General features: G+C 42.4%; 1 protein-coding gene across 2 annotated transcripts in view; it reads right to left on the bottom strand.

Moving 5' to 3' along the window:
* Positions 1–19,458, bottom strand: part of POLR3B (RNA polymerase III subunit B) — a 106,765-nt gene extending 87,307 nt beyond the window's left edge. The window contains exons 1-8 of one of the 2 annotated variants that reach the window (XM_002927641.4): positions 19,209–19,458; positions 15,648–15,680; positions 10,933–10,989; positions 10,677–10,741; positions 7,880–7,955; positions 4,935–5,035; positions 2,800–2,891; positions 630–747 (exon numbers count right to left, since the gene is read on the bottom strand). In XM_002927641.4, the coding sequence (XP_002927687.1) occupies positions 630–747; positions 2,800–2,891; positions 4,935–5,035; positions 7,880–7,955; positions 10,677–10,741; positions 10,933–10,989; positions 15,648–15,680; positions 19,209–19,280 (614 nt within the window). In that variant the 5' untranslated portion in view covers positions 19,281–19,458. Of the gene's footprint in view, positions 1–629; positions 748–2,799; positions 2,892–4,934; positions 5,071–7,879; positions 7,956–10,676; positions 10,742–10,932; positions 10,990–15,647; positions 15,681–19,208 lie in introns of those variants that run through there. The other variant, XM_034643431.1, reaches the window with a different exon arrangement.
* Positions 19,459–24,892: the final 5,434 nt, after the last annotated feature.

The raw sequence follows: 24,892 nt of genomic DNA, 5'->3' as shown, positions 1-24,892 counted from the left end.
AACTGCTCAACGAATGGCCATTACTATTAGCTGCCTCCCCCGCCCATCAGAAAGAAAAATAGAAGTCTGAGTTGTACAGTTTATTACTGGTCCTCAGAAGACAAACTCTATTGCATACTGACACCTTCGTTATCCTACAATTTTTTTATTCCCAGAACTTATTAATTTACAGATTCCAAATTACATATGATAATAAGTCAGAGAAAAGAAGTTACAGGAGACAAGAGATGCTGTTGGGAGAAAAAGGAGTACACTGTGAAAGATGCCGGTCAAGAAAATGAACAATAAGATGTTAAGTCCATGACAGACTTCATTAAAATATAAGTAAAAAATCATCTCTGATCGTACTGATGTAGGAATACATTATGCAAAACGGTCAAAGCCTAAAAACAAACATGAAAAAGGAGTGGTCTCATATTTTTTTTCAACGTTCCTGTAATGCAACAAAATTCAACTTGAATAAAACAACTAGTGGCCTTGCAACCAATGTCTCACACTTTCATCGCTGAAAATTATAAATCAGTAGTCTATGATAGTCAGAAATAACTGGCTATCTCTGTATTGAAAGACAGTCATCTGATATTGACGGAATTATCAATGTTTCTTAACACCATCCTTGCTTTCCGTACCTGGTGACCGAAGCACCAACTGCCCCCTTCCGGTCAGCCTCCACGATGATCCTGTTCTTAGACAGCTGCTCTTGGATAAGAATAACTTTTTCTACTCCTTTGACAATGAAGTAGCCACCTGCCCAAAGGAAGCAAGGAAAGTTTCACTGCCTATTCCGACAGTGTGACTTAGTAATGACAGTGACCTCCTGATTTAGAGAACCCTCTTCCATTACTCCACGGTGCCGACCAACACTCAATTAGAAGGGGTTTGCTGATACTGTTTTATGAATTGATGACAGTGTCAGCACATGATTTTATACAAATGAGCCACAAGAAAATAAACTTCTTGAGGTCAGGGAACAGATCTTACTAGTATACCTATCACCAGCACGTGACATATACCAGAGGCAAATGAAAAATATGTTAAATAAATCGGTCTTCAAATTTCTTAAGCATAGAAATAACCAACAATCTTCAATATAAAGTCAAAATTGCCCTACGTTTTCTAACAATTCAGTGACAACGGTAGACTAGGATTAGGTCTCCTAAGTATTCCATACTGAACAAAACCCATAAAACATTACCATACAACCTTCTTTTGCACACAACTCAGAATAAGATAAAGTGACACTTCATTTTACTTTTAGAATATAAACAAGAACAAGCAATACATTTCACTTGTGTAACATTTTGTTATAGCCTAACAAAGTCATGTCCCTTTGTCAACCTCTTTCCAAAACCTTGTGATTCTATGTCAATGCGACTTTAAAGGAATAGATGAAAACAACTACAAATTAAATGTGAAGTGTGGGGGCGCCTGGGTGGCACAGCGGTTAAGCGTCTGCCTTCGGCTCAGGGCGTGATCCCGGCGTTCTGGGATCGAGCCCCACATCAGGCTCCTCTGCTATGAGCCTGCTTCTTCCTCTCCCACTCCCCCTGCTTGTGTTCCCTCTCTCGCTGGCTGTCTCTATCTCTGTNGTCGCTATCTCTGTCAAATAAATAAATAAAATCTTTAAAAAAAAAAAATGTGAAGTGTGAATTAAGGAATTAAGAAAAATTTTCTGTTATGTGCTAAGCGTGAAACTACAAAATAAACTGCCTAGAACTAGGTACAAACATATAATTTTTAAGAATTTAAATGAAAGACTTTTGGGTTTTTCCCCTTTACTGTATTTAAAACAGCCTGAAGTGAGCTACTTGAGTTTTTATTGACCAGCTAAACAAGTAACTTTGTATGATTATTCTTGAATTTTCAGGCATACGAAAAGAAACCACTGAGCAAAGAGACAAAAGTCTGACAAACCATAATAATAAATCACATCTTGGAATGTTAAAGTTTTAAACCCAAAATAAAAGAGGCAACAGTACATCTTTTAGAAATACAGACTAAGGGGTGCCTGGGTGGCAGAGTGGTTAAGCATCTGCCTTCGGCTCAGGGCATGATCCCGGCGTTATGGGATCGAGCCCCACATCAGGCTCCTCCGCTATGAGCNAAAGTTGGAGCCAAATTTCTGGATGTTCTGTGAACATTTATTTTTATTTTTATTTATTATTTTTATTTCCTTTTTTATTTTTAAAGATTTTATTTATTTATTTGACAGAGAGACGCAGTGAGAGGCGGAACACCAGCAGGGGGAGTGGGAGAGGGAGAATCAGGCTTCCAGTGGAGCAGGGAGCCCAATGCAGGGCTGGATCCCAGGACCCTGGGGATCATGACCTGAGCCGAAGGCAGACGCTTAACAACTGAGCCACCCAGGAGCCCCTATTTTTTTTTTTTAAGAGAAAGAGCATGCATGTGTGAGCCAGGGTGGGAGTGGGGGGAGCAGAAGGAGGGAGAGAGGGAGAGAAAGAGAATCTTTTTTTTTTTTTAAGATTTTTTTATTTGACAGAGAGAGAGCACAAGCAAGGGAAACAGCAGAGGGAGAAGGAGACTCCCCGCTGAGCAGGGAGCCCCATGCAGGACTTGATCCCAGGACCCGGAGATCCCAACCTGAGCTGAAATCAAGAGTCAGAGGCCTAACAAACTGCGCCACCCAGGTGCCCCATGTTCTGTGAACAGTTTAATCCAAGTTCATTATAAAGCAGAAAGGCTGGTATTGTTTTTGAGAATTAAAGCAACAGCAACAGCAAAAGAAAGGCCCAAAAAGGGGAAGAGGTGGGGGGCAGAAATCTAAGGAATCACACATACCTGGATCTAAAGGACATTCGTTCAGTTTGGCAAATTCTGCTGGAGTCTTCCCCGTAAGAACACAGTTTGAACTACGCAGCATTATAGGCATTCTGTTGAAAACAAAAGAAAATATCACATAAAGATGGTCACTGGCAAAAGAGGTGAAAAGAGGAGGAACCGTGCCCTGTACACATCACCAAGGGGTCCACATTCCTCTTGGACATTTTAGAAAAGGCACAGGAGTGCCAGTTACATTAAGAGCCAAGTGAAATGAAGCACTTCCTTAGGTATACTGCTCTTCTGGTTCAGAGAATAAAAACTCAAATGTTTGGTTTCCTTCAACTTTGCGGACAGACTTGGTAATAGTCAGAAACGGCAACTCTTCACCCAAGGTCAGCAAAGGGACTCCCATTCGTTACGTAGAAATACCACAATGAACACGGTATGAGGAACAAGAGACTATCAAGACTTACAGGCAATTTTAAGACCTAAGCAAAACTTCTACACATGAAAAATACTAATTAAAAAACGTATGAATGCACTCATACTCCATCTCCAATTAGATTTTCAGACAAAAGCAGAAATCCGGAGTTTTTAACAAAGAGTGTCTAAAGTTGATGTATCAAGAAACAGAGGTATATACACAGCACTTAAAGTTACGGATGCAATAACCACCAGAATAAGAGACACGGTCACGAGATGGGAACGGGACTGGGGTGAGGAACGGGGGAGGCTACTGCTTTGTATTAAGTGCTCTCATGTACTATTTGATTTGTTACCAAGTGGGAATATTACTTGGATTAAAATGAAATATTTTTTACTCAAAAAAACAAAGAAAAAACAAAACAAAACCAAACAAATAAAACCCAAAAGCCACAACCCGTACACGAGGTCGTGTATAATGTGGCAGGGCATGGTACGTACAAGCACTCTGACCCCCAAAGGTCACTCGCATGAGTGCAGTAAATGCAGTCACCTCTCCCAGAGTCTGGCACGTAGCAGGTATTCACCAAACACTGGGTACATGCACACCCTTCCCTGCCTCCTCTTAACCAGGATGTAAACCCTAAATTGTACCAGTGATGCTTTGCACCTGCCTCTCCAGTCTGCCCCCTTCACAATATTCAATCTGGGAAATAATTTATTAACGATCCAAGATTTAACTGGACATGACTATGGTCCATACATGAGAATAAGAGAAGGTCTAAAATGAAGATTAATATTCTGAAATCCCAACTTGTTTTCCTGACTGAAGAGTGTGGACAGGAGCGATACACACGGCCCCCTCCTTTGGGAGACTACAGGGGAAGGATCTGTTAATCCTGTGGGTTTCCAGGTTACTCTGGACCTCTCCGTCATAGCACTTACCAAGTGGTACTAGAGATCCTTAAGCCTGCCTTCCCCGGCAGCTGGGGATGAACAAGCCAACAGGAGTTGTGTCTAAGTATCTTCTGTTGAGCCAAGTACCCAGCACAGTGCAGGACAAGTGACAGGCAACTGGTGCATATTTCCTGAACCAATGGATATTTATTAAGCTCTTTGCACTTTAGAAGTGGGGGGGGGAAACACTTGGGTGGGAATTGTTCACACTAAGTTTAAAGTCCAACACCATTATCAGATTCACAATATTGTGGGTTTCGTCCATTTCTACAGGTGAGCCAGTGTATTTTCCTAATAAGGAAAAGCAGATTGCGACAATGCTAGCTGACGAGATCCATCATTTCCAAACCCGTTCCAGGCAAATAAGTAACTTCTCCCTTTAATACTGCGATATTGGAAAAGTTCAACTCCCAAGAAAAGTCAAACTTAAAATACACATGAATACACCAAGAAGACTAGCCCAGGAGAGTTCACTGAAATGCTATCTTAACTAATGTTTCCCTAACAGCCGGGATTTCAGGAGGAAATGGAAGCATTCTCCTTAGCTTGACAGAAGAGGTTTCACAATGAAAAAGCACCACCATAGCCGTGCGCGGGCCACTGCTCCGAGCGCTCTGCTGGGCTGACTCACTGGGTCCCCGAAGACTCCCACGAAGTAGGCACTGTTCCCCACATTTTTCGGGTGAGGAAATTGGGCAAAGGAGCTGTAGCACTTGCTCAAGGTCACCCCACAGGGCTAGCACGCGGGCTCCAACTCGGATATCATTCCTCACCTGCCAATGGGTAAGGCGTTACGGATAATCCTCTGGCTGCCTCGGGTATATTCGATGTCCACTGTGATGGGGGCAGAGTACGTCATGTCCCGCAGACGGCACTGGAAGACAATCAGACAGCCATTGCTCCTCCTCCCTGGGAGAGAAAGGGTCCTGAAGCCTCCAAGAGCTCCATTTCCAGCAGAAGGACAGTACACACTGAACTGAGCTGTTGCAGGTGCTGCCCGAACAGCATCAGGAGTGATGAGCCTGCCTTCTCCATGAAGGGAATGACGCCAGCCACTGATCTAAACACCCCCACAGCCTCTCTGCCCCCGCCAGCCCAGAAACGACACAATAGCTCTGGTACTGACCATCTTCTCGCTATCTGATGCCATCACCAGTCTGTTCCCATCTTTGAACCAAACTAGATTATTCCCTGAAAACTGGGTCCATGGAAAGTAATCAATGTGGTTACCTTATTCAGAAAGTTAACAACCAGTATGATACCTAAAATATACACATACACAAACTAAAAAATTTAAACTATACTGCCTTTTATTCTACAAATAAACTACTCTATCACAAAATTCCTTAACAAGCAGTATCCTATAGCACAAATCATTCAACACATCATATTAACAATTTCTGCATCATTTGGGGAACTTTAGAAACTACTGGTATGGGGACGCCTGGGTGGCTCAGTGGGTTAGGCGGCTGCGTTCGGCTCAGGCCATGATCCTGGGATCGAGCCCGGCATTGGGCTCCTTGCTCAGTGGAGAGCCTGCTTCTCCCTCTGCCATGTGCTCGCTCTCTCTTTCTGACAAATAAATAAAATCTTTAAAAAAAGAAAAGAAAAGAAACTACTGGTGTGTGCTTTAGTTTGACGAGGTGATGACTCGCTAAACGATGCCCTTACCTGAGCCATGATCAGACCGGCAAAGCCACGAAACTCTTGACGCTTCCCTGTTTTGTAGATGGTCATCAGGTTGCTCGTACTCTCAAAGAGAATTTCTCTCAACATCAACCATGGCAATTCATGGCACTGAATCCTCTCTGCCTTCAACTGAACTGAAGGCAGATTTAAACTTTTTCTTTCTTTCCCAGTGCCTGGGATCTTAAAATATTAGATATCGCTATTAATGATGAATGAAAATTGCTTATTTTGTATTTAATTAGACTGAGCCTCCCTCTTTAGGCCACACCAAAGATGACATGGCATGGAGGTTTGGAGTGTGCACCTTACTGCCTGTGCTCAAATCCTGGCTCTATCACCTCAGTTTTGAATAACCCTTCTGCGCCTTGGTCTCATCGTACGTAAAGTGGGAATGAGAATAATTTTAATTCTCGAGAGTATGAACATATATTTTTAGAATAGTGCCTGGTACAGAGTATTATACAGATACTACTCATTTTTATTAAAAAAAAAAAAACTAATATAATGCCCATGATGGGCAAACATTTGTGTATTTCAACAAACTCTTCTCCTGCAAACAGAAATGAAATTTGACAGATGTGGTAAAAACGGGGACCCTTTCCGTTGGCCCCAAACTACCCCACGAGCTTTCTCTGTCCCCCTCAGCGCCTCTGTCATCACAGGAGTGGGGCTGGGCTGGGGGGGGGGTCTGCAACGCCAGCACCCCGGCACTCCTGCCGTGGGTCCCCTGACTGCCCACTCACCTGCTCTCCCACTCTCCCCGCCTCTCCAAGGCTCAAAATCCCTCCAAGAAATCTTTGTGCCCTCTCTCCCTGACTACAATAACACGCACACGTGTTTTCTCCAACATCAGGAAGAATAATTATGACAACTGTGGCCTCAGGCTTCTCAAACTACTTCAACCTACTTTGTCTTCTCTCTACACTTGGTAATACAGTTCAAAAGACGACTTGGAAATTGCTAATTGGCTGCCTAGTTCTTAAAAAATTGGAAAACTCCAGCAGAACAGAATGCGAAGTGGGGAAAGTTAGAGTGGTGCACATGCTTTCCAACATTCCGAACCTCACCACTTCCTACTTAACACAACTTCCCTTCCTGCGCCTTCTAGGCACTCCAGTGTGCAACCCCTGCTGTCTGTTCCACGTGCTCTGTTATTTTACTCTCTCCACAGAGTATGAACTCCTTGAGGAAGGAGAAGGTCTCACTGCTTTTGTATCTCTCAATGCTGAGGCACAAAATAAATGTTCAATCGACACTCGACGCTCAGTGATTAAGTAACACCAACATTCAGCTGTGTGAAATGTCTGGTTCCATGATTATACTTCGTCTGACGTTGCTCAGACAACAACCCTAACATTTTAACAACTTACTTATTGTTTAATAAAGGTTCCTCTGCCACTTTTCCTAATTGCTCAACACTTTAGCTTTACATTAACACAAGCTACATAAATCTACAAAAATCACTTTTTTTCCTAAATCAATTCCAAATTATGGACACTAAGTGGAAGAATTTCCAGAGGAATCTAGAATGTGTTAAAAGCCAATAAACAGGCCTGTTCTACAATCCTTTGTCTGCAGCTCTGCTAAAATCCTGGTATTCAAATTTCCTTCCCATCCATCTCTTACAACAGACTCTGAGCCCCTGCCCTTGGTCTCCTCTCCCTAACACAGCGCCTGCCGACCCTCAAAAAATGTGGTCAGTAACCTCTGCAAATGCACAGCACAGGGTCCTAGGCACAGGTGGCTGCCTGGGGTGGGGGTAAGGGGAGGGCTGCTCAAAAGTGCAGAAGCAGGGAGGCAGACAGGACACAGTTATGCAACAGCACACGTTAACCAGGATTCAATGACAAACTAAATCGTGCTGAATTGTTGCCAAATACGGTATTATATAAATGCTAATTTATTTTGGTTATCTTTGTCTCACAGGAGACACTTTCTCCCTGTTTTTAAATCATTTTAAGAGCATATATTAAGGCAAACTCTTTGAGTTAAGGCAAACAAATCCAATTATGGTAAGGTAGACTATTACCTCATGAGGGGATACTGGTCTAGTTACATTGAAGCTTTCTTCAACATCAGGAAGCCCCACATAGATATTAAGATACCTGAAAAGCAAATTATTCCATGACCAAGTATACCTTTTCAAAGAACATATAAACAAACAAGCTATTTTCCTCCCAAATGCAAGGGTTATACTTTGACAAATACTTACCCTGCTAAGAATGACAAACAAATTAAAAATTATAACTTGAGATCCTCTTGCTGTGATAGTACATACAGCTCTACGAAGGAGGGAAAATACTATCTAAGTCTTTTCAAAGAAATTACTATAAATCTCTCTTTAAAAATACTGGAAAGATAGCTCTCTAAAGGTAATATTTAATGAAAAGAGCTATTATTCATGTAAGAAAGAAGAGGCTATAAGGGTGAAAAACATAGCTCTTCCTTGACTTACAGTGGGGTGAGACAGCCTAACAAAGCCATCCTAAGTTGAAAAGACTATGAAGTCAAAAATTCATTTACCACACCTAACCTATCAACCATCGTGGCTTAGCCTAGCCTACCCTAAAGGTGCTCAGAATAATTACATTAGCTTATAGTTGGGGAAAATCATTTAACACAGAGCCTATTTGAAGATAACGTGTTAAGTACCTCATGTAATTCATTGAATACTGGACAGAAAGTGAAAATCAGAATGACTGTGTGTCGGTTGTTGACCCTCGTGACTACGGGGCTGGCCGGGAACTGTGGCCGCACTGCCCAGCACAAGAGCATTGCACGCTAGCCTGGGAAAAGATCAAAATTCAAAGTACAGCTTCTACCAAATGTGTCTAGTTTTCATACCATCGTAAAGTTGAAAAATTGTTAAGCTGAATCACTGTATAGGAACCACCGTGCATACAATGAGCATATAATGCGCCCATTATGGCAAAAGAAACATAGGAAGAAAGCAGAAACGAATACCTACCAGGAGTGTCTGGCAACAGGACGGAAAGAACGGGGATGGGAGTGACAATTTCCTGAAAACACTTTTTTCTACAGGTCTAACTCTTACAATTATGTTTCACACACTCAACAAGTAAATGCATAATTAAAATCGAGCAGGATGCACAAGGGGACCCAAAGTGGAACACAAACGCCACAGCCTTACAAATGAATAATGTGACTGCACTGAGAAGGTGGAAAAGCAAACAAGTCTGAGTAGCTTTGGAAACGGTATTTTGCTTGGATGCTGTAGAGATAAAGACAAAAAAGCAATATACAGATATTGTACTCTAATTAGTAAATTTTATTCTCACAGAGGTTATCAATTAGCAATTCTGAAACTATGTATATTCTAGGACTGAATAAATAGGTATAAATAGTGTGGGTAATGAGAGCCAGGTTTCTCATTTTAGGGACAGAACTTACAAATAAGGAAAGAGGTCAGTTAGAATGAGTCCCATGCAGTTGAACTGAAATAGGAGCTATCGGTATGCTGGTTTTTTATATAAAAATGGATAGGATACTGAAATATCAAGGTATGTGTGCCTGTTAGTATACATATACATACATATTTCCTTGCTCCATCTACCAAGGCTTTAGGATCCCTATCTTGGTATTTAAACACAATTGTCCAGAAAAGGAGACTAGGACTCCTTGGGGGAAATGGGTGATTCCAGGCTGGCGCAGGGAAAATACCAGATCAACCACGTCTCATGGTGACAGAAAGGGAAGTGGTACTTAAACATTAACTAGGGTGTGCTGCAAGGACACAGCAGTCAACCCTCCCATGGTCAAAGCTGGGATGATTTGAGCAGTAAAATGATACTACTGGATTATGATACATATAGTAAGCTATATATGAGTTTATATTAATATAAATAAAATTAAAGAGATAAATGAAGGGAGGAAGAAGCTCCTCCTTCCGACAGAATTCCAGTATTAATGAACGATGGAATGATGGCAAGAAAGCCTCACCAAGAGGTAAACACACAGCAGTAATTGTTACAAGAACCTTCCTTGATGCTAAAATTAGTGGGTAAACTATCTGCATAATATCAAAGGATGTCCTCCTAAGACACTTATTACAAAAGGAAAAATCGTAATTCTACAGTGGACAAACCTGCATATACCACCTTAATTGGGAGAACAAAGTTAAAACCACCAATAGTAGAATATACTGACAGCTGTACCCCTGATACGATGCAGTGAAAATAGCAAAAAACGTTACTTCTGTGCCAAAAATGTATAAGTCAACTGAATCGTGAGCAAACATCACACAAAAGCCAAATGGCAGGACCTCCCACAGAACAACAGATCAGAAATCTTCAAAAGTGTCAAGGTGATAAAAGACCAAGAAAGTCTGAGGAACTGTCACAGGCTGGCAGAGGCTGAAGACACATGAGAACTAATCATCATGTTGGGCTCTGGATTGAATCCTGGGCCAGAAAAAAGACATGAGTGGGAAAGCTTGAAATGAGACGTGCAGAGTAGTTGCCAATATTGTATCAGTGCTAACTGCCTGGGTCTGCTAATTGTGGTTTGGTTACATAAGATGTTAATATTAGCACAGGCTGGGCGAAGGATAATATGGAACTCTTTGTACTATTTTGGTAATTTTTCTCTAAATTTAAAAGTGTTCTAAAAAAGTGTTTAAACCTGGTTCAGTCCTTTTCAAGCATAACTCTACTTGTTATAATTAGTTTACCAATTAAAAATTGAGTACTTATCTTATTAACCAGATAAAGACAGTTATTTTGATAGAGGTTTGGTAACAACCACATTCACTTTAAAAAACGTTAGATGTAATCAAAGCAGCAAGTCAAGAGTAGCTGATTCCTTACTTCAAGTACCACATGGGGTCGGCATCGCTCGTGACCTTTTCATTGGCTTTCATTATCTTCTTTATCTGCAGTGGAAAGAGCACCATTAGGAACGTCTCTGGCTTCCACCAATTCTCGTCTCTACTTTTTTTTCTTTTTTAAGTAGGCTCCACACCCAAGGTGGGGCTCGAACCCACGACCCGGAGATCGAGTGCCCTGCTCTACTTACTGAGCCCACCAGGCGACCCTCTCTCTGCTTCTAAGCCCTGCTGCTTACCTCCACATTAATGAAATAGTTGAATGAATCTATATGCTGTTTCACAAGGCCTTTCACCTAAACAGACAAAAAATAGAAAGTAGGTTAGCAACAATACAGCATACTGTCATAGACTCTAACCATAGGTGATCTTCAGATTTTTCTCAAAACTAAAGTGAGAAAAAAAATCCACAAATGTCACTTGGTAGAACTTTACATTTATGTGTCCTCATTCCATGTCTCCCCCATCCTAATACATCCTCAAATTTTCCTCCTTGAGAATCAATCTGGCCCTTGGAATTTAAGATAGGAGGATTTGAACATACCTAATGACTCCCCATAAGCTAACAAATGAGGCAAGATTTTCTCTGCATACTTTTATTTTACAAAAAATCCAAGAAACAAGACACAGCAATTGAGCATCGTTTCTTCAACCCTCAAAAACGCCTGTTTTCTTTTCTGTCTTCCCCTATCTGGGCAATTTCGAAAAATGAGGATTTTTATTAAGAAAATTGATTTGCAAATGTTGAACCACCCTTGCATCCCAGGGATGAATCCCACTCGGTCATGATGGATAATCCTTTTAATGTACTGTGATCCTATTAGCTAGGATCTTGTTGAGAATTTTGGCGTCCATATTCATCAGGGATATTGGTCTGTAATTCTCCTTTTTGATGGGGTCTTTGCCTGGTTTGGGGATCAAGGTAATACTGGCCTCACAGAACGAGTTTGGTAGTTTTCCTTCTGTTTCTATTTTTTGAAACAGCTTCAGGAGAATAGGTATTATTTCTTCTTTGAATGTTTGGTAGAATTCCCTGGGGAATCCCACTTCATCAAGATAAAAAGCTTCTGCACAGCCAAGGAAACAGTCAAAAAAACGAAGAGGCAGCCCAGGGAATGGGAGAAGATATTTGCAAATGACATTACAGATAAAAGATTAGTATCCAGGGGCGCCTGAGTGGCACAGTCGTTAAGCGTCTGCCTTCGGCTCAGGGCGTGATCCCAGCGTTCTGGGATTGAGCCCCACATCAGGCTCCTCCGCTGGAAGCCTGCTTCTTCCTCTCCCACTCCCCCTGCTTGTGTTCTCTCTCGCTGACTGTCTGTCTCTGTCAAATAAATAAATAAAATCTTAAAAAAAAAAAAAGATTAGTATCCAAGATCTACAAAGAACTTCTCAAACTCAATACACAAGAAACAAATAATCAAATCAAAAAATGGGCAGAAGATATGAACAGACACTTTTCCAATGAAGACACACAAATGGCTAACAGACACATGAAAAAAGGTTCAAAATCATTAGCCATCAGGGAAATTCAAATCAAAACCACATTGAGATACCACCTTACGCCAGTTAGAATGGCAAAAATTGACAAGGCAGGAAGCAACATATGTTGGAAAGGATGTGGAGAAAGGGGATCCCTCCTACATTGGTGGTGGGAATGCAAGCTGGTACAGCCACTTTGGAAAACAGTGTGGAGGTCCCTTAAAAAGCTAAAAATTGAGCTACCCTATGATCCAGCAATTGCACTACTGGGTATTTACCCCAAAGATACAGACGTAGTGAAGAGAAGGGCCATATGCACCCCAATGTTCATAGCAGCATTGTCCACAATAGCTAAATTGTGGAAGGAGCCAAGATGCCCTTCAACAGATGACTGGATTAAGAAGATGTGGTCCATATACACAATGGAATATTACTCAGCCATCAAAAAGAACGATTTCACAACATTTGCAGCAACGTGGACAGGACTGGAGGAAATAATGCTAAGCGAAATAAGTCAAGCAGAGAAAGACAATTATCCTATGGTTTCTCTCATCTATGGAACATAAGAAGTAGGAAGATCGGTAGAAGAAAGAGAAGAAGAAAGGGGAGGTAAACAGAAGGGGGAATGAACCATGAGAGACTGTGGACTCTGGGAAACAAACTGAGGGCTTCAGAGGGGAGGGGGGTAGGGGATTGGGATAGGCCGGTGATGGGTATTAAGGAGGGCACGTATTGCATGGTGCACTGGGTGTTATACGCAAGTAATGAATTATGGAAACTTTACATCAAAATCTAGGGACGTACTGTATGGTGACTAACATAATATAATAAAAAAATTATTATTAAAAAAAAAGAAAATTGAAAATCACTGCATTAGAAATTGAAAGGCAGGTGAATTCACAGGACCTCAAAGCAGATACGAGCCAGCGGAGACTTCCCTTTCATCTCAGAAGTCAGAAACAACCACGCAGATAGTGCGGTGTGCTACGGAAAACAGTGAAACAGTAACACGGACTCCAAAGTCTGAGAATTTCAAAGGCCTGTATGTGTTCTTTTTTTCAATATTAATCTTCAAGCACAATGGGTTCAGCACTGCTAGAACATTCCTAACACATAATCAGAGCCTTCGCTTTAATTATACTTCCTCATTGGGATCTCACTGGCTTACAAAAAAACCATCCCATTTAGAAGCAGTCCTAATTACTGGGGATAAAATTCAACCTTATATACTGAGCTGAGGTCTGCCTTCCTCCAGTTTCCACCCCTTGGACTTAACTGTCCTTCTAGAGAGAAAGCCGTGCTCTCAGACAGTCTGTTTACTTACAACATAAAATTTACAACTCTCCTTCATGTTGTTGCGTCCAGGATGACCTATTCAACTGTGTCTCACACGCATGCCTTCCAGACCCTTCCTTCAGCAGCAGATGGCCTGCTCCTGGGCGTGCTCCAGTTGGTCAATGTTCCTCGTAATGTGGGCACCCCGAACTCACTGACAAGGTTCTCAACAGTCCGACCAGCCCACAGTGGGGCTACTGCCTCCCTCATTCTGGATATTATACTACCACTATTAAAAAAAAAAACTCAAGGCCACGTTACTGACTCATCAACTAAAACTCAAAAAGTAATGTTTATTTTCACAAAACAATGCTACTGAGTCAAACACATCCAATTTGGTATTTGTACAAAACCAAGTACAGGGATTTACGTTCGTCCCTCTTCACTGTTGTCATCCCAGCCTAAGAACTGAGTCTTGATTCTGTTGGCCAACAGCGTTGGCAGCCTTATAAGCTTTGCGTTTCTGTCTTCAATTATGTATTAAAATCTTTGTACCTTTATTTTTGGACAACTATATTTCAAGGTGGTCTGAGTAAAGGAGAATCCCAACTTTGAGTGAATGAACGAATGAATAAATATAATGACCAAAGTCTTAGGTCTCTATGAATTCTCACTCTCTTCTTGAACTGTATGACATCAGTTGTCTCCTCTTTTTTTTTTAATCATAAATATCACCTTTCTCCTCTGCTTATATATACTTCCTTAAAAAAAAAAGTTATAATTAAAAAAACAAAAACAAAAAACCCATCCCTTCCCTTGACCTTATTACCATTTTATTTCATTCTTGGTCACTCTTCTTAAAAGCTCTTTAACAGCTTCCTATTGCTGTTAGAAGAAAAGCCAATGTCCTTAATGTGGCTTTCAAATCCGGCCAGCAATCTGGCCCTGACAGCCTCCCCAGAACCACCCCCCAGCACTCTCCCTTCTGCCTATAACACAAAACTAAGTCAGATAAGACTCTACTTATTCTTCAAGTCTCCAAGCTTTCACTTAGCCTGCTTTCAACATCCATCCACGTTGTACTACATATCAGCACTTGAATTTCTTCTTTTTGCCAAATAATCCACTGCAGCACCACTGTATGGACAGACCATATTTTATTTATCCACCCATCAGCTGATGGCCACTTGGGTTGTTTCTACTTTTTGGCTATTATGAACATGTATGTACAAGCTTTGTGCGGACATGTGTTTTCATTTCTCTTAAGTAGGAGTAGAATTGCTGGATCATATGGTAACTCTGTTTAACCATTTGAGGAATGGCCAGGCCGTTGTCCATAGTAGTTGCAATATTTTACATTCCCACCAGTAGGGTTCCAATTTCCCCACATCCTCACCAACATTTGTTATTACCGTTCTTTTTGATCACTGACATCCTAGTGGGTGTCAAGTGATCTATCATTGTGGCATCCCTTATGTCTTAGTATAAGCTCTTTTTTTTTTTTTAAAGATTTTATTTATTTATTTGACAGAGAAAGAGAGACAGCCAGCGAGAGAGGGAACACAAGCAAGGGGAGTGGGAGAGGAAGAAGCAGGCTCCTAGCGGAGAAGCCTGATGTGGGGCTCGATCCCAGAACGCTGGGATCACGCCCTGAGCCAAAGGCAGACGCTTAACGACTGCGCCACCCAGGCGCCCCCTTAGTATAAGCTCTTTAAAAGTGAACTGAAGCCCTCCACTAACCTTATATTCAGCAGTTCCTGTGACTATCCACTCATCCGTTCCAGCCAAACAGACTGGCCACCATTCCTCACAGACTCTGTGGAGGCTTTTATCATGGCATGCTCCCTGCATTAGACCTTTCAGCCGATGTAAATCCTGTCCTCCTAAGATGGAGTTTGTGTCTCACCTCATTTGGGAGACTTTCTCTGACCACCTGTCGTGTCTCTCTTGCCAACCCCACTTCGCTACTGTGTCTATGACATCCTATCTCTAAAATTAGATGACCACTCCCCCAACCAGCACCTTACATATAGTCAGGGAAACTCCCTTATAATCCCTTGTATTTCTAAAATACAGCAAATTACATAGTTGTGCAAAGTCAAAAATTATTAGTGGTAATAAACAATCTTTAAGAGAGATGAATTCAACTTTTTTCATGTGAAAAACAAACAATTATTATTAAATGTTAAACAATTACCTTCAAAAATGCTGGAAGCAGCCTCCACTTTTCCTGTGAAACATAACAAGAGGAGTGTCAGCACTCTGTGGCAGCAACCACGATATTTCCATAAGAAGTTATTCTACTAAACCAAAAATGACTTACTTTATCACAAAGAACAAAAGAACATAAACCAAAATGAAAAGAACAATTTTAAAATTGTAACCACTTTTATGGAAAATCATAGATGTGTGTGTGTGCATACAAATATATATATACACACATATACCACCCAGTTCTTAAACAGAATATACTTCAATCTTTTGATGATTCAAGGTTCCAAGCACTTTTCATACATTATTTTATTGTCGTGACACCTCCTGAGCAAGCAAGGTTTGCCAGTTTGAGACAGGGAAAGTTACTGTCAGAGTCCCGGGAAGCTGGATCTCTTGGCCCACAAAGTGTTTTTTCCCTCCCATATTTTCTCAACTAGCGTCTGGTCAAAGCTCATCTCACGGCCGCAGGAGGATGGCATACGAGGTATTTGTCTCCTATTAAATACCTGCAAACACACGCAGTGCTCGAGTTCTTAGGCCTGCTTTTTATACCTTCCTGAGGTTGTCCACGGCTGAGATGCTCAGTCTCTTTTCATGTATGGCATCTACTCTGCTAATGGGAAATCTGACAAATGGTTAGAAACGAGTCTAAAGTAAGAGTACATAGTTTCTGAGTAAGGGCCTAAGGACCGCACAGGACCTGGCAGCAGCTATAAAAACTCTAACTTTCACACTGAGTGACATAAGAAGCATCAGAAGGTTCTGAGCAAAAGAGTGATGTGATGATGACTCATCTTAACTGGCTCACTCTAGCTGCTGGGTTGAGAACAGACAAGGTTAGAAGCAGAGAAGAAGTTTACTGTAATACTCCAGGCCAATGGTAACAGTACGGATAGTGAGAAATTGTAGTTAGGAGACACAATCGAAGCCAACGGGACCTGAGCATAGATTAGATAGAGACTCTGAAGAAGAGGAGTCAGGACTGACACCCCAGAGTTGCCATTCGTGGAGACGAGGAGGCAGGGACACTGCTGAGCAGCAGGTAAGGAGTGGAGGGGCCATCAGGAGTTTGGCTGGGAGCATGTTCAGCTTGGTATATCCATTAGACAGTAGGGGACATGTCAAAGAGACAACAAATAGGGGTCTGGAACTTGAGAAGAGAGTGGCCTAAAGATATAAATGAGGGAGAGATCCATGGATGGAGAACAATGAAAGCCACATAATGGATGAGATCACCTCAGGAGTGTGGAAGGAGAAGAGTTCCATGCAATGAGATCACCAACACTCCAACGTGTAGAGGAGCAGCAGAAGGCAGATCCAGCAACGAGGAGTGACAAGGAGTGGTCAGGGAGGGAAGTAAAACACATTTTTTAAGAAAGAAGAAAGGTGGGGGCAGGGGGTGTATCTGTATCTTCCTCTCAATGTTGCTGTGGCCCTAAAACTGCTCTAAAAAAGTAGAAGGCAGTCAGGAAAAAGTAATCTATGAGAATAGAAATCGAATAAATTCAAAAGGGTTCATAAGGGAAATTTCTGGGATGATGGAAATGCTCTAGATCTTGTATTGGGTGGTAGTTATTTGGGTATACGTAACTGTCAAAACAAATACAAATGAACACTTCAGATCGGTGCATTTTATTATATGTAAATCTACAAAGAGGAATGAGAGAAAAATCCAGAAGGAACTATGTGAGTAGAGAAGAAAGATCTGAGGGCAGAATGGGGAAGGAGGTGGGAACGGTGGGAAGAGGCTAAAAAAGTAAATAGTGGCCAGACTGAGGAGAACCTTATAAACATGGGTAAGATGTTAAATTTTGCTCTAAGAGCACAGGGCAGAGATTGAAGAATTTTAATCAAGAGAGCAACACAATCATATTTTTGTATTTAAACTGATGGTAAAATATTACTGATGGCTCTGGCTACAGAGCAGAGAACAGTGGGAGTGAGACAAGTTGGCAGCCTAGGAAGTAAGAGAGGACAGCGATTCCAACTTGGAGAATAGCGGCAAGTTTCAGATTTGAGTAGGCAGGATTTTATTGCCTACTTAGTAGGCAGGATCCTAATATGTGATGGTGGATTGAACACAGAAGGCCAGGAAGAGGAATTGCTATTCCTGATTCAGAAGCCTGGGACTATGGTTCTGGTTCCTTCACAACTATGCAAACTCAACCAAGATATATAAATCCTTCAGGCTTATCCCCTCAGGTCTTCAGAGAAGCAGTTGGTCTGTAGTTAAGGATGAAAACTAAAATCCGAATGCCAGAGTCCAAAATCCAGATCAGCCACTTAACAGCTTTCTGACACTGGATTAATTACATAACCTCTCTGGACCTCAAAAATCTTCGTTGGCAAAATGGGATGAAAATAGTACTTATTTCAGAGAATTAAAATAATGCAATGCATGTTAGGCTTAAACAGAGCCTGTCAGATAGCAAGTGGTCAGTAAATGCTGGCTCTTAACTCTTCAACTTAAAAAATAAATACATAAAAATCCAGTATTGCCCAACAATCATCAGTGTGCGGCACTCATGGATTAAATCCGATGGACTAATCATAATGCAACTCACTAATCTGCCAATAATTATAAATAAATTCTTATAATCCAACAGATTTACTGATCATGTCACTCTCCTGCTTAAACCCTTCAATAGCATCTCATTGCTCCTTCGGAGGTCTACAGATCGAAACCGTCCATAGTCAGGACCCTCACCTACCCTTTTCTCCTCTTTCTTCCTCTACTTTTCCTCACTCTAGTACTACGGGGCTGCAGTTCCTGGAAAACATCAGACGGTCTGACAATCTTACCTACCCGGGTGCTCAAGTGTCCTGTTCCTCTACCTGAAAGCTCTCTCTGGCCAGTTTCTCCACTTCCCCCATTCCATGCCAATCAAGACAGGCCCAGAGGGGTTATGTGTGCCTTTCCAGAAAGTAAAATTATGTCCACAGGTGAACTTCATTAGGGAGCTCGGGGGAGGGCTAACTTCTCTGATAAAAGGTATGGGGCTACTCCTCCAAAATACAGATTTTATTTTTTTTTATTCAAAAGATACTGAATAAATTTTCAGAGCGTTTAAAATACTCCTGCAGCCCAAACTTGAGTTACGGGTTAAAAGGATGACTAGCCCGGGATTCAGAAGACGTGGTTCCACCGCCACGAGCAAATGTGGACCTCACGAAAGCGTCCTCTCTAATCCCGCGCGGATGCACTACGCACCCCCAAGTGGGCGCGAGGTCCAATCCCGCCCCGACACACACGAACACGGAAGAGGCCCCCAGCCCGGAGCGGCGAGCGCGCGGGGCTGCTCCGCCCGCACACCGCCGGCTGAGCGCTACTCGGAGATGGGCCCCTCCACGTGCAAGCGGCGGCCCGCACCGGAAGAGACCCGCTCCGGCACCCGGAGCATGCGCAGAGCTCCCTCTCCCCCCCGCCCCCGCCGCTCCGCCACGAGAGCTCTCGGGGCAACGCCTCCTGCCGACGCTCCCGGCCTCTTACGCTCCCGGCCTCTTACGCTCCCGGCCTCTTCCGCTCCCCGCCCGCCGTACTCACCTCTACAGTGGGGATGGGCGCAGCCAGCTGCTCCGGGGTCAGGTTCCCGAATTCTTCCGCAAGCACGTCCATGCTGCCCTGCTCACGACGATGGTAGACACAAGGAGAACCCCCACGCCCGCTTTCGCTGCCCCCAAGTAAACTGCAGCACCCGTGAAGGACGGTGCGCGGAGGCCTAAATGGTCCCCGCCGCGCAGGTTAACTGGTGGTGTGACAGAAACGTTCCGCTTGCTCCCAGCCCAAACCTGCGGTGGAACCCGGATGTGGCCGAGGCGAAGCTGGGGAACTGCGCCCCCTGCTGTTGCTTGGAGGTCTCCTCCGGCTAATCTTAACCAGCGGACAGGTTTAGTGCCAATTATCCCATAACTGAGACCAGTAAAGCATTATTGGTTGTAATTTTTTTAATAATTCAAAGAAAAGGGTAAACATAATTTGCGCAACTTGAGTCACCGAGGCAGAGGATTCATTTAATCCAATCCAAAACTACACATTGTATGGCGTGGAAAAATAGGAAACTTAAATGCTTAGTATTAGGGGATTGGTTAAAAAAATTATGGTACCTGTGTGTGATGGAATATTATGCAACCAACAGAATGACCTAAAGTGAGGAGGGATTAACTCACTAGAGAGTAGAGTAGGACAGTTATTAAGACAATGTTATATTCTCAAAGGACTGGAGAAAAGATCCGAGAACAAATACCGGGATGTAGAGAAATTTAATATGAAAATATGATATTTTAAATCAGGCAGAGATGGGTTATCCAATAAATGGTATTGGAACAGCTGATTAGCCATTTAGGAAAAAAAATTTAAGTAAATCCTATATGGCTTAGGTATTTAAATGTTAAAAATTTAAAAGAAAATGTGAGATTGAGATTGTGAAAGTCTTCAAGGACAGCAGCACAGAAACCCTAAAGGGAAATACTCATAGATTTGGTAATATAATGGTAACGATAGTTTTATGATTTCATGAAAATGCAAAGTTTTCTGAATAGATTTTTTTTAAGATTTTATTTATTTTCTTGAGAGAGAGAAAGAGCAATCACAAGTGGGAGGGAGAGGCAGAGGGAGAAGTGGACTCCCCATTGAGCAGGGAGCCAAACCCTGGGGCTTGATCCCAGGACTCTGGAATCATGACCTGAGCCAAAGGCAGAGGCGCTTAACCTACTGAGCCACGCAGGCACTCTTTCTGAACAGATTTTTTAAAATTCACCATGAATAGAATTCTTTAGAGCACAAGTTGCCGGCGCCCGGGTGGCTCAGTCAGTTAAGCGTCTGACTTCAGCTCAGGTCATGCTCCTAGCATCCTGGGATCCAGTCCCGCATCTGGCTCCGTACTCTCCGGGGAGCCTGCTTCTGCCTGATCCTCTCTCTCTCTGTCTCTCTGTCTCTCACAAATGAATGAATGAACGACTGAATATTTAAAAAAATAAAAATAAATACAAACACAAGTTGGAAGAAGACAAAGATATTGGATTGGTAGCCCTAATTTAAAATGAACTCCTACAGATCAGTAGGAAAAACTCCCATTGGAAGAAAACAAGGCGAAAGATACCAACAATTGTTTAATTGGTACACAGTTTCCATTTGGGAAGATGCAGAAATTGTGAAATCGGGCAGTAGTGAGGATTGCACAACAGTGTGAATGTACTTAAGGTCACTGAACTGCATACTCCCAAATAGAATGGTAAATTTTCTGTATATTTTGCCCTAGTGACTTATGAAAATTTATAGACAAACATTTGCCATTTCTCATCATGAGTGTATAACCCTTGCCTGCTGTTAGTTTAATTTCTGAATTAGCAATACTTAGGAGATATAGGCACTGAAATTTACTTGAAGTAGCTAATTAAAAGAAGAATCTTAACCCTGTTCTTGAAGATCTTACAGTTTACTTAAAGAGACACATATACTTTTGTATCATCCTTGTGAATTACCAGAGAGCAGCCTATTTAGAATCTAGCCTGGAAGGGTCCGTGAGGTGATTTCTGGATGGCAGAGTTCTCAAGTTTGGCCCAAATGTGTTGACTTACTGCTCCAAAGTCCTCTTGGCTTTCCATGCTCAAAGCAGTTCTCCAATTTTAGCATCTGAATCACCTGGAGAACTTGTTAAAACAACCTCAAGTTTCATATTAGGCAGATTTGGGCTGGGACCTGCAAGTTTGTGTTTCTAACAAGTTCCCAGGTGCTGCTGCTGCTGCTGCCCCGGTGATCACACTTGGGGAATCACTGTCCAACACGAGACCTATCGCTGGGTACCATATCCTCTGTTTCTGCATCTACCTCTTCTTCAGACCAGAAGCTCCTGGAACAGGAACCATCTTGTCTTTGCATTCCCAGGATCTAACCCACTGTTTGTTCCTGAATAAATTTTTGTTGAATAAATAATTTTAAAAAAAGTAATGCAATGAATATTAATAAATTTGATATTTCATGTTTTAAAAAACTTGGTTTTTTTTTATTTTTTGTGGTTTTTTTGTGGTTTTTTTTCCCCCAGTTTCTCTTGAAAAGAGAATAATCAGGTAGCAGGGGTCCCAGAATCCTGCATGGCAACAATTAGCTGACGCTGATTGGTGTCGGGACCCTTAGACCACAGCTGCCACCATCCTTGCAATCCTTCCCTTGTTACACCTGCCTCCCACCTCCCGCACCGCCCCCCCCGCCCCCGTATTGGCATTTGCCCCCAGGTCAATCCATGACTTCTTTCTGATGCCCTAAGGAACTGAATTTTAAAAACCAAAAAGCCAGAAGCAGTCTCCTGAGTTCTGTGTTTTCTGCTGTCACATCCTTTTCCTGAGATATTAGTGCGAAAAGACTCATGGTTTGAGTAGAAGGCTGGGCATTTTGGAAAGGGAAATCTCGGAGGGAAAAATGTCTGACATCTTGGAATACAGTGCCATCACTTAAAAGGTGTTGTGATAGCCAGATGGGAAGGTGACCAATGCCATGGAGAAGTGGGTAGGGGAAATAGGGGGAAAAGAAAGAGAAAAACAGAGGTTTCCAAGCTGGACTTCATTTACTGAGCATTTACTCTTTGCCAGGCATTGGAATAACCATTTTGTGTGTGTTCTCTGATGTAATGATCAACTGCTGGGAGGTAAGTATGATTATCTCCACTTGACAGGTGAAGAGACTAAGGTTCGTAGGGATTAAGAAATTTGCCAAGCAGAACTGGAATTTAAATCCGTAATTATCTGCCCCCAGAGCTCATGCTTTCAACCACTCTACCATAATACCACACTGAATGGATGGGGTGACAGAAGACATTTCAAGCAGAGAAAAACACCGTGAGCAATGGCGCGAGAGCTTTACACAGTACCAAATCCTGACAGTTGAGTGTGGTTCTCCATAGGGAAGTGTCTATAGATGACACTAGAAAGATCCACTGGGGCTCAGCCATCATTGGCCTTTATGCCATGTTAAAGAAATCAGACCTTATTCTGAGAGGCTTCAACAAGAAGACACTAGAAACAAAAGAAAACAATTGTCCTCTGTTTTTCAAAAACTTGGTGCATCCAGACTGGGAGAAAACATGTGTGATCCTGATTTCTAAACCTGAATACATTCATAATAGAACTAGCAAAGACTAAAACAATGGTGGGGGAAGAATATGGGCTCTTCGGTCTGAAAAGGCAAGGGCAAGGAGGGAGTCCATGAATCCTATCATTTCACAAACAGCAAGGTGAGGCTGAACATGGACGGGATCCTCTGCTGTAACCAGAGAAGAGCCTGCATTTTGAGCAAGGGTGGATGGTCCAAAAACCTCTTGCTGCTTGACATGCCCACCAGCCCCTTCTCTGAAAAGCCTTGTATTGTGTCATGAGATCCGACCATACTGTGAGAACTGATAGGGCCAGGAACCTGCCAAAGACAGCGAGGTAGGGGAGCCGAGGTGGCTTGTCAGGCATGAGACCCCCACCAAATGCAGGAGAGTAGGAAAGAGGAGTGTCCTTACTGATCAATGGCAATTAGACCCAATCATTTCTCTCTGGGATGTTATTAATTAAGAGGAACCAAAAGGGAGGGCAGACATAGAAAGAAGCAGAGAAGTAAAACGCCAAGGAAGCATTTGGTAGCATCATAATAGAAATACTTTTGATTGAATGACCTTAGGAAGCCAATATAGCAAGTAGTTTAAGAGCACACTTTCCAGGGTTAGACTCTTTGGGTTCAAAGACACCAGCTCTGTGACCTTGGACAGCTTCCTTGGCCAATCTGAGTTTCATTTGCCTATATGGAAATAGTGATAAAGCCTGCCTCCCAGGGTGTCATGCAGTTACAGAGCAGGGTATGAAATGCACAGAGTATTCCTTGCCATATGCTAAGTGGCTCAGTGGCTGCTATTATTATTATTTTATTAATTATTATTATTATGTTATTATATTCCTGAAAGATAGAAGAATTGTATTCGGGTTCTCCATCAAGCCTCCCAATGCAGCTGCTGAGATAGATTCCCGGGTTTTCTTCTTTATAAAGCCTTGCAATAAATCCCTCGGTCCCTTTCCCTTGAAATCTGAAAGAGGCTAACATAGTAAGCTTAGAAACGAGAAAGAGAAGGCTTCACCCCAAAAGTAAAGAACAGGAGGACCCAAGTCAATAATACAAACATACTTTCTAAAGGATTAAATCATAAGTGATTACTAGATACGATTAGAACATGTTGGGTTTGTCACTTTCCTTTGCAGTTGTCACCAAGGACAATTACTGCTGCCTTCTGCATACCCTTCAGCTTCTCTGCCAATGACAATAGTGGGCTTAACGAACCATGGTTCTGATGGGATATGACCATTTCTGTTCTGATGTATTTAAGTACTTGACCATCACAGCTCACAATACTAAAACCTCCTGAAGCTTGAAAGAGATTTAGGACTAATAAATTACAGTTATTTTAATGTTTTCTGACTACATTATGCTTTAGAGTTTGCAGACGATTTTGAATATGTTATCTCATTTGATTCTCACAGCATCTCTGTGAGGTACGGTAGGAAACAGAGGCTCAAGGAAATGAAGGAAACTGGCTTGAGTTCATAGAGCTCTTAAGTAGAGGAAGTGAATTCAAACTCAGGCCTTGTGACTGTCAGTCCCATGCTACTTTCATTAAACAATGAGTGGAGAATTTTGGAACCTACCATCCCCAGAGGTGGAACAGACTGAACTTTAGCTTCAAAAAGAGTTCGAGTTAGAAATAAAAATATGTTGCACAACAGGTGGCACATTCCACGGCCGCGGCATGCTTCGCCATCCAGGCACGGCACTCTCTACTGCTTATCCTGGGCCTGGCTTTCAAATCATCTCAACAGAGTCCTCCGGAGAACTACTAGTCAGAGATCAGAGCAGGCACATGGTTTTAAAACTTTTTTCAGGAAAAGAAGGTTCATGGGGCTTCTTTAAGGAAGCTGGAAGGACCCAAGGTAGAGACTGCTAATGCTTCCCAATATATCCAAATCAGCCTCTTCTTCCTCGGCACCTGGTCCTGCCTCCCTTGGAGTTAGATGAGGCCACATGATTGAGTTCTGGCCGATGAACCATCAGTGGAAGTGGGCAATCCTTTTCTTTCCCTATCTTCTGAGTGAGTGGGCATTTCGAAGAGCTAGGGGGGCAGCAGTCACAGGATGGATGGAAGTTGGGCTTCCGAAAGGCTGAATGGAGTAACACCTTCCCCCGAGCCCACAAATCTACCCCCT

This window comes from Ailuropoda melanoleuca, chromosome 15, assembly GCF_002007445.2.
Source record: "Ailuropoda melanoleuca isolate Jingjing chromosome 15, ASM200744v2, whole genome shotgun sequence".
Taxonomy (NCBI): domain Eukaryota; kingdom Metazoa; phylum Chordata; class Mammalia; order Carnivora; family Ursidae; genus Ailuropoda; species Ailuropoda melanoleuca.
The sequence above is the reverse complement of the archived record's forward strand: the minus strand, read 5'-3'. Positions and strand labels throughout refer to the sequence as shown.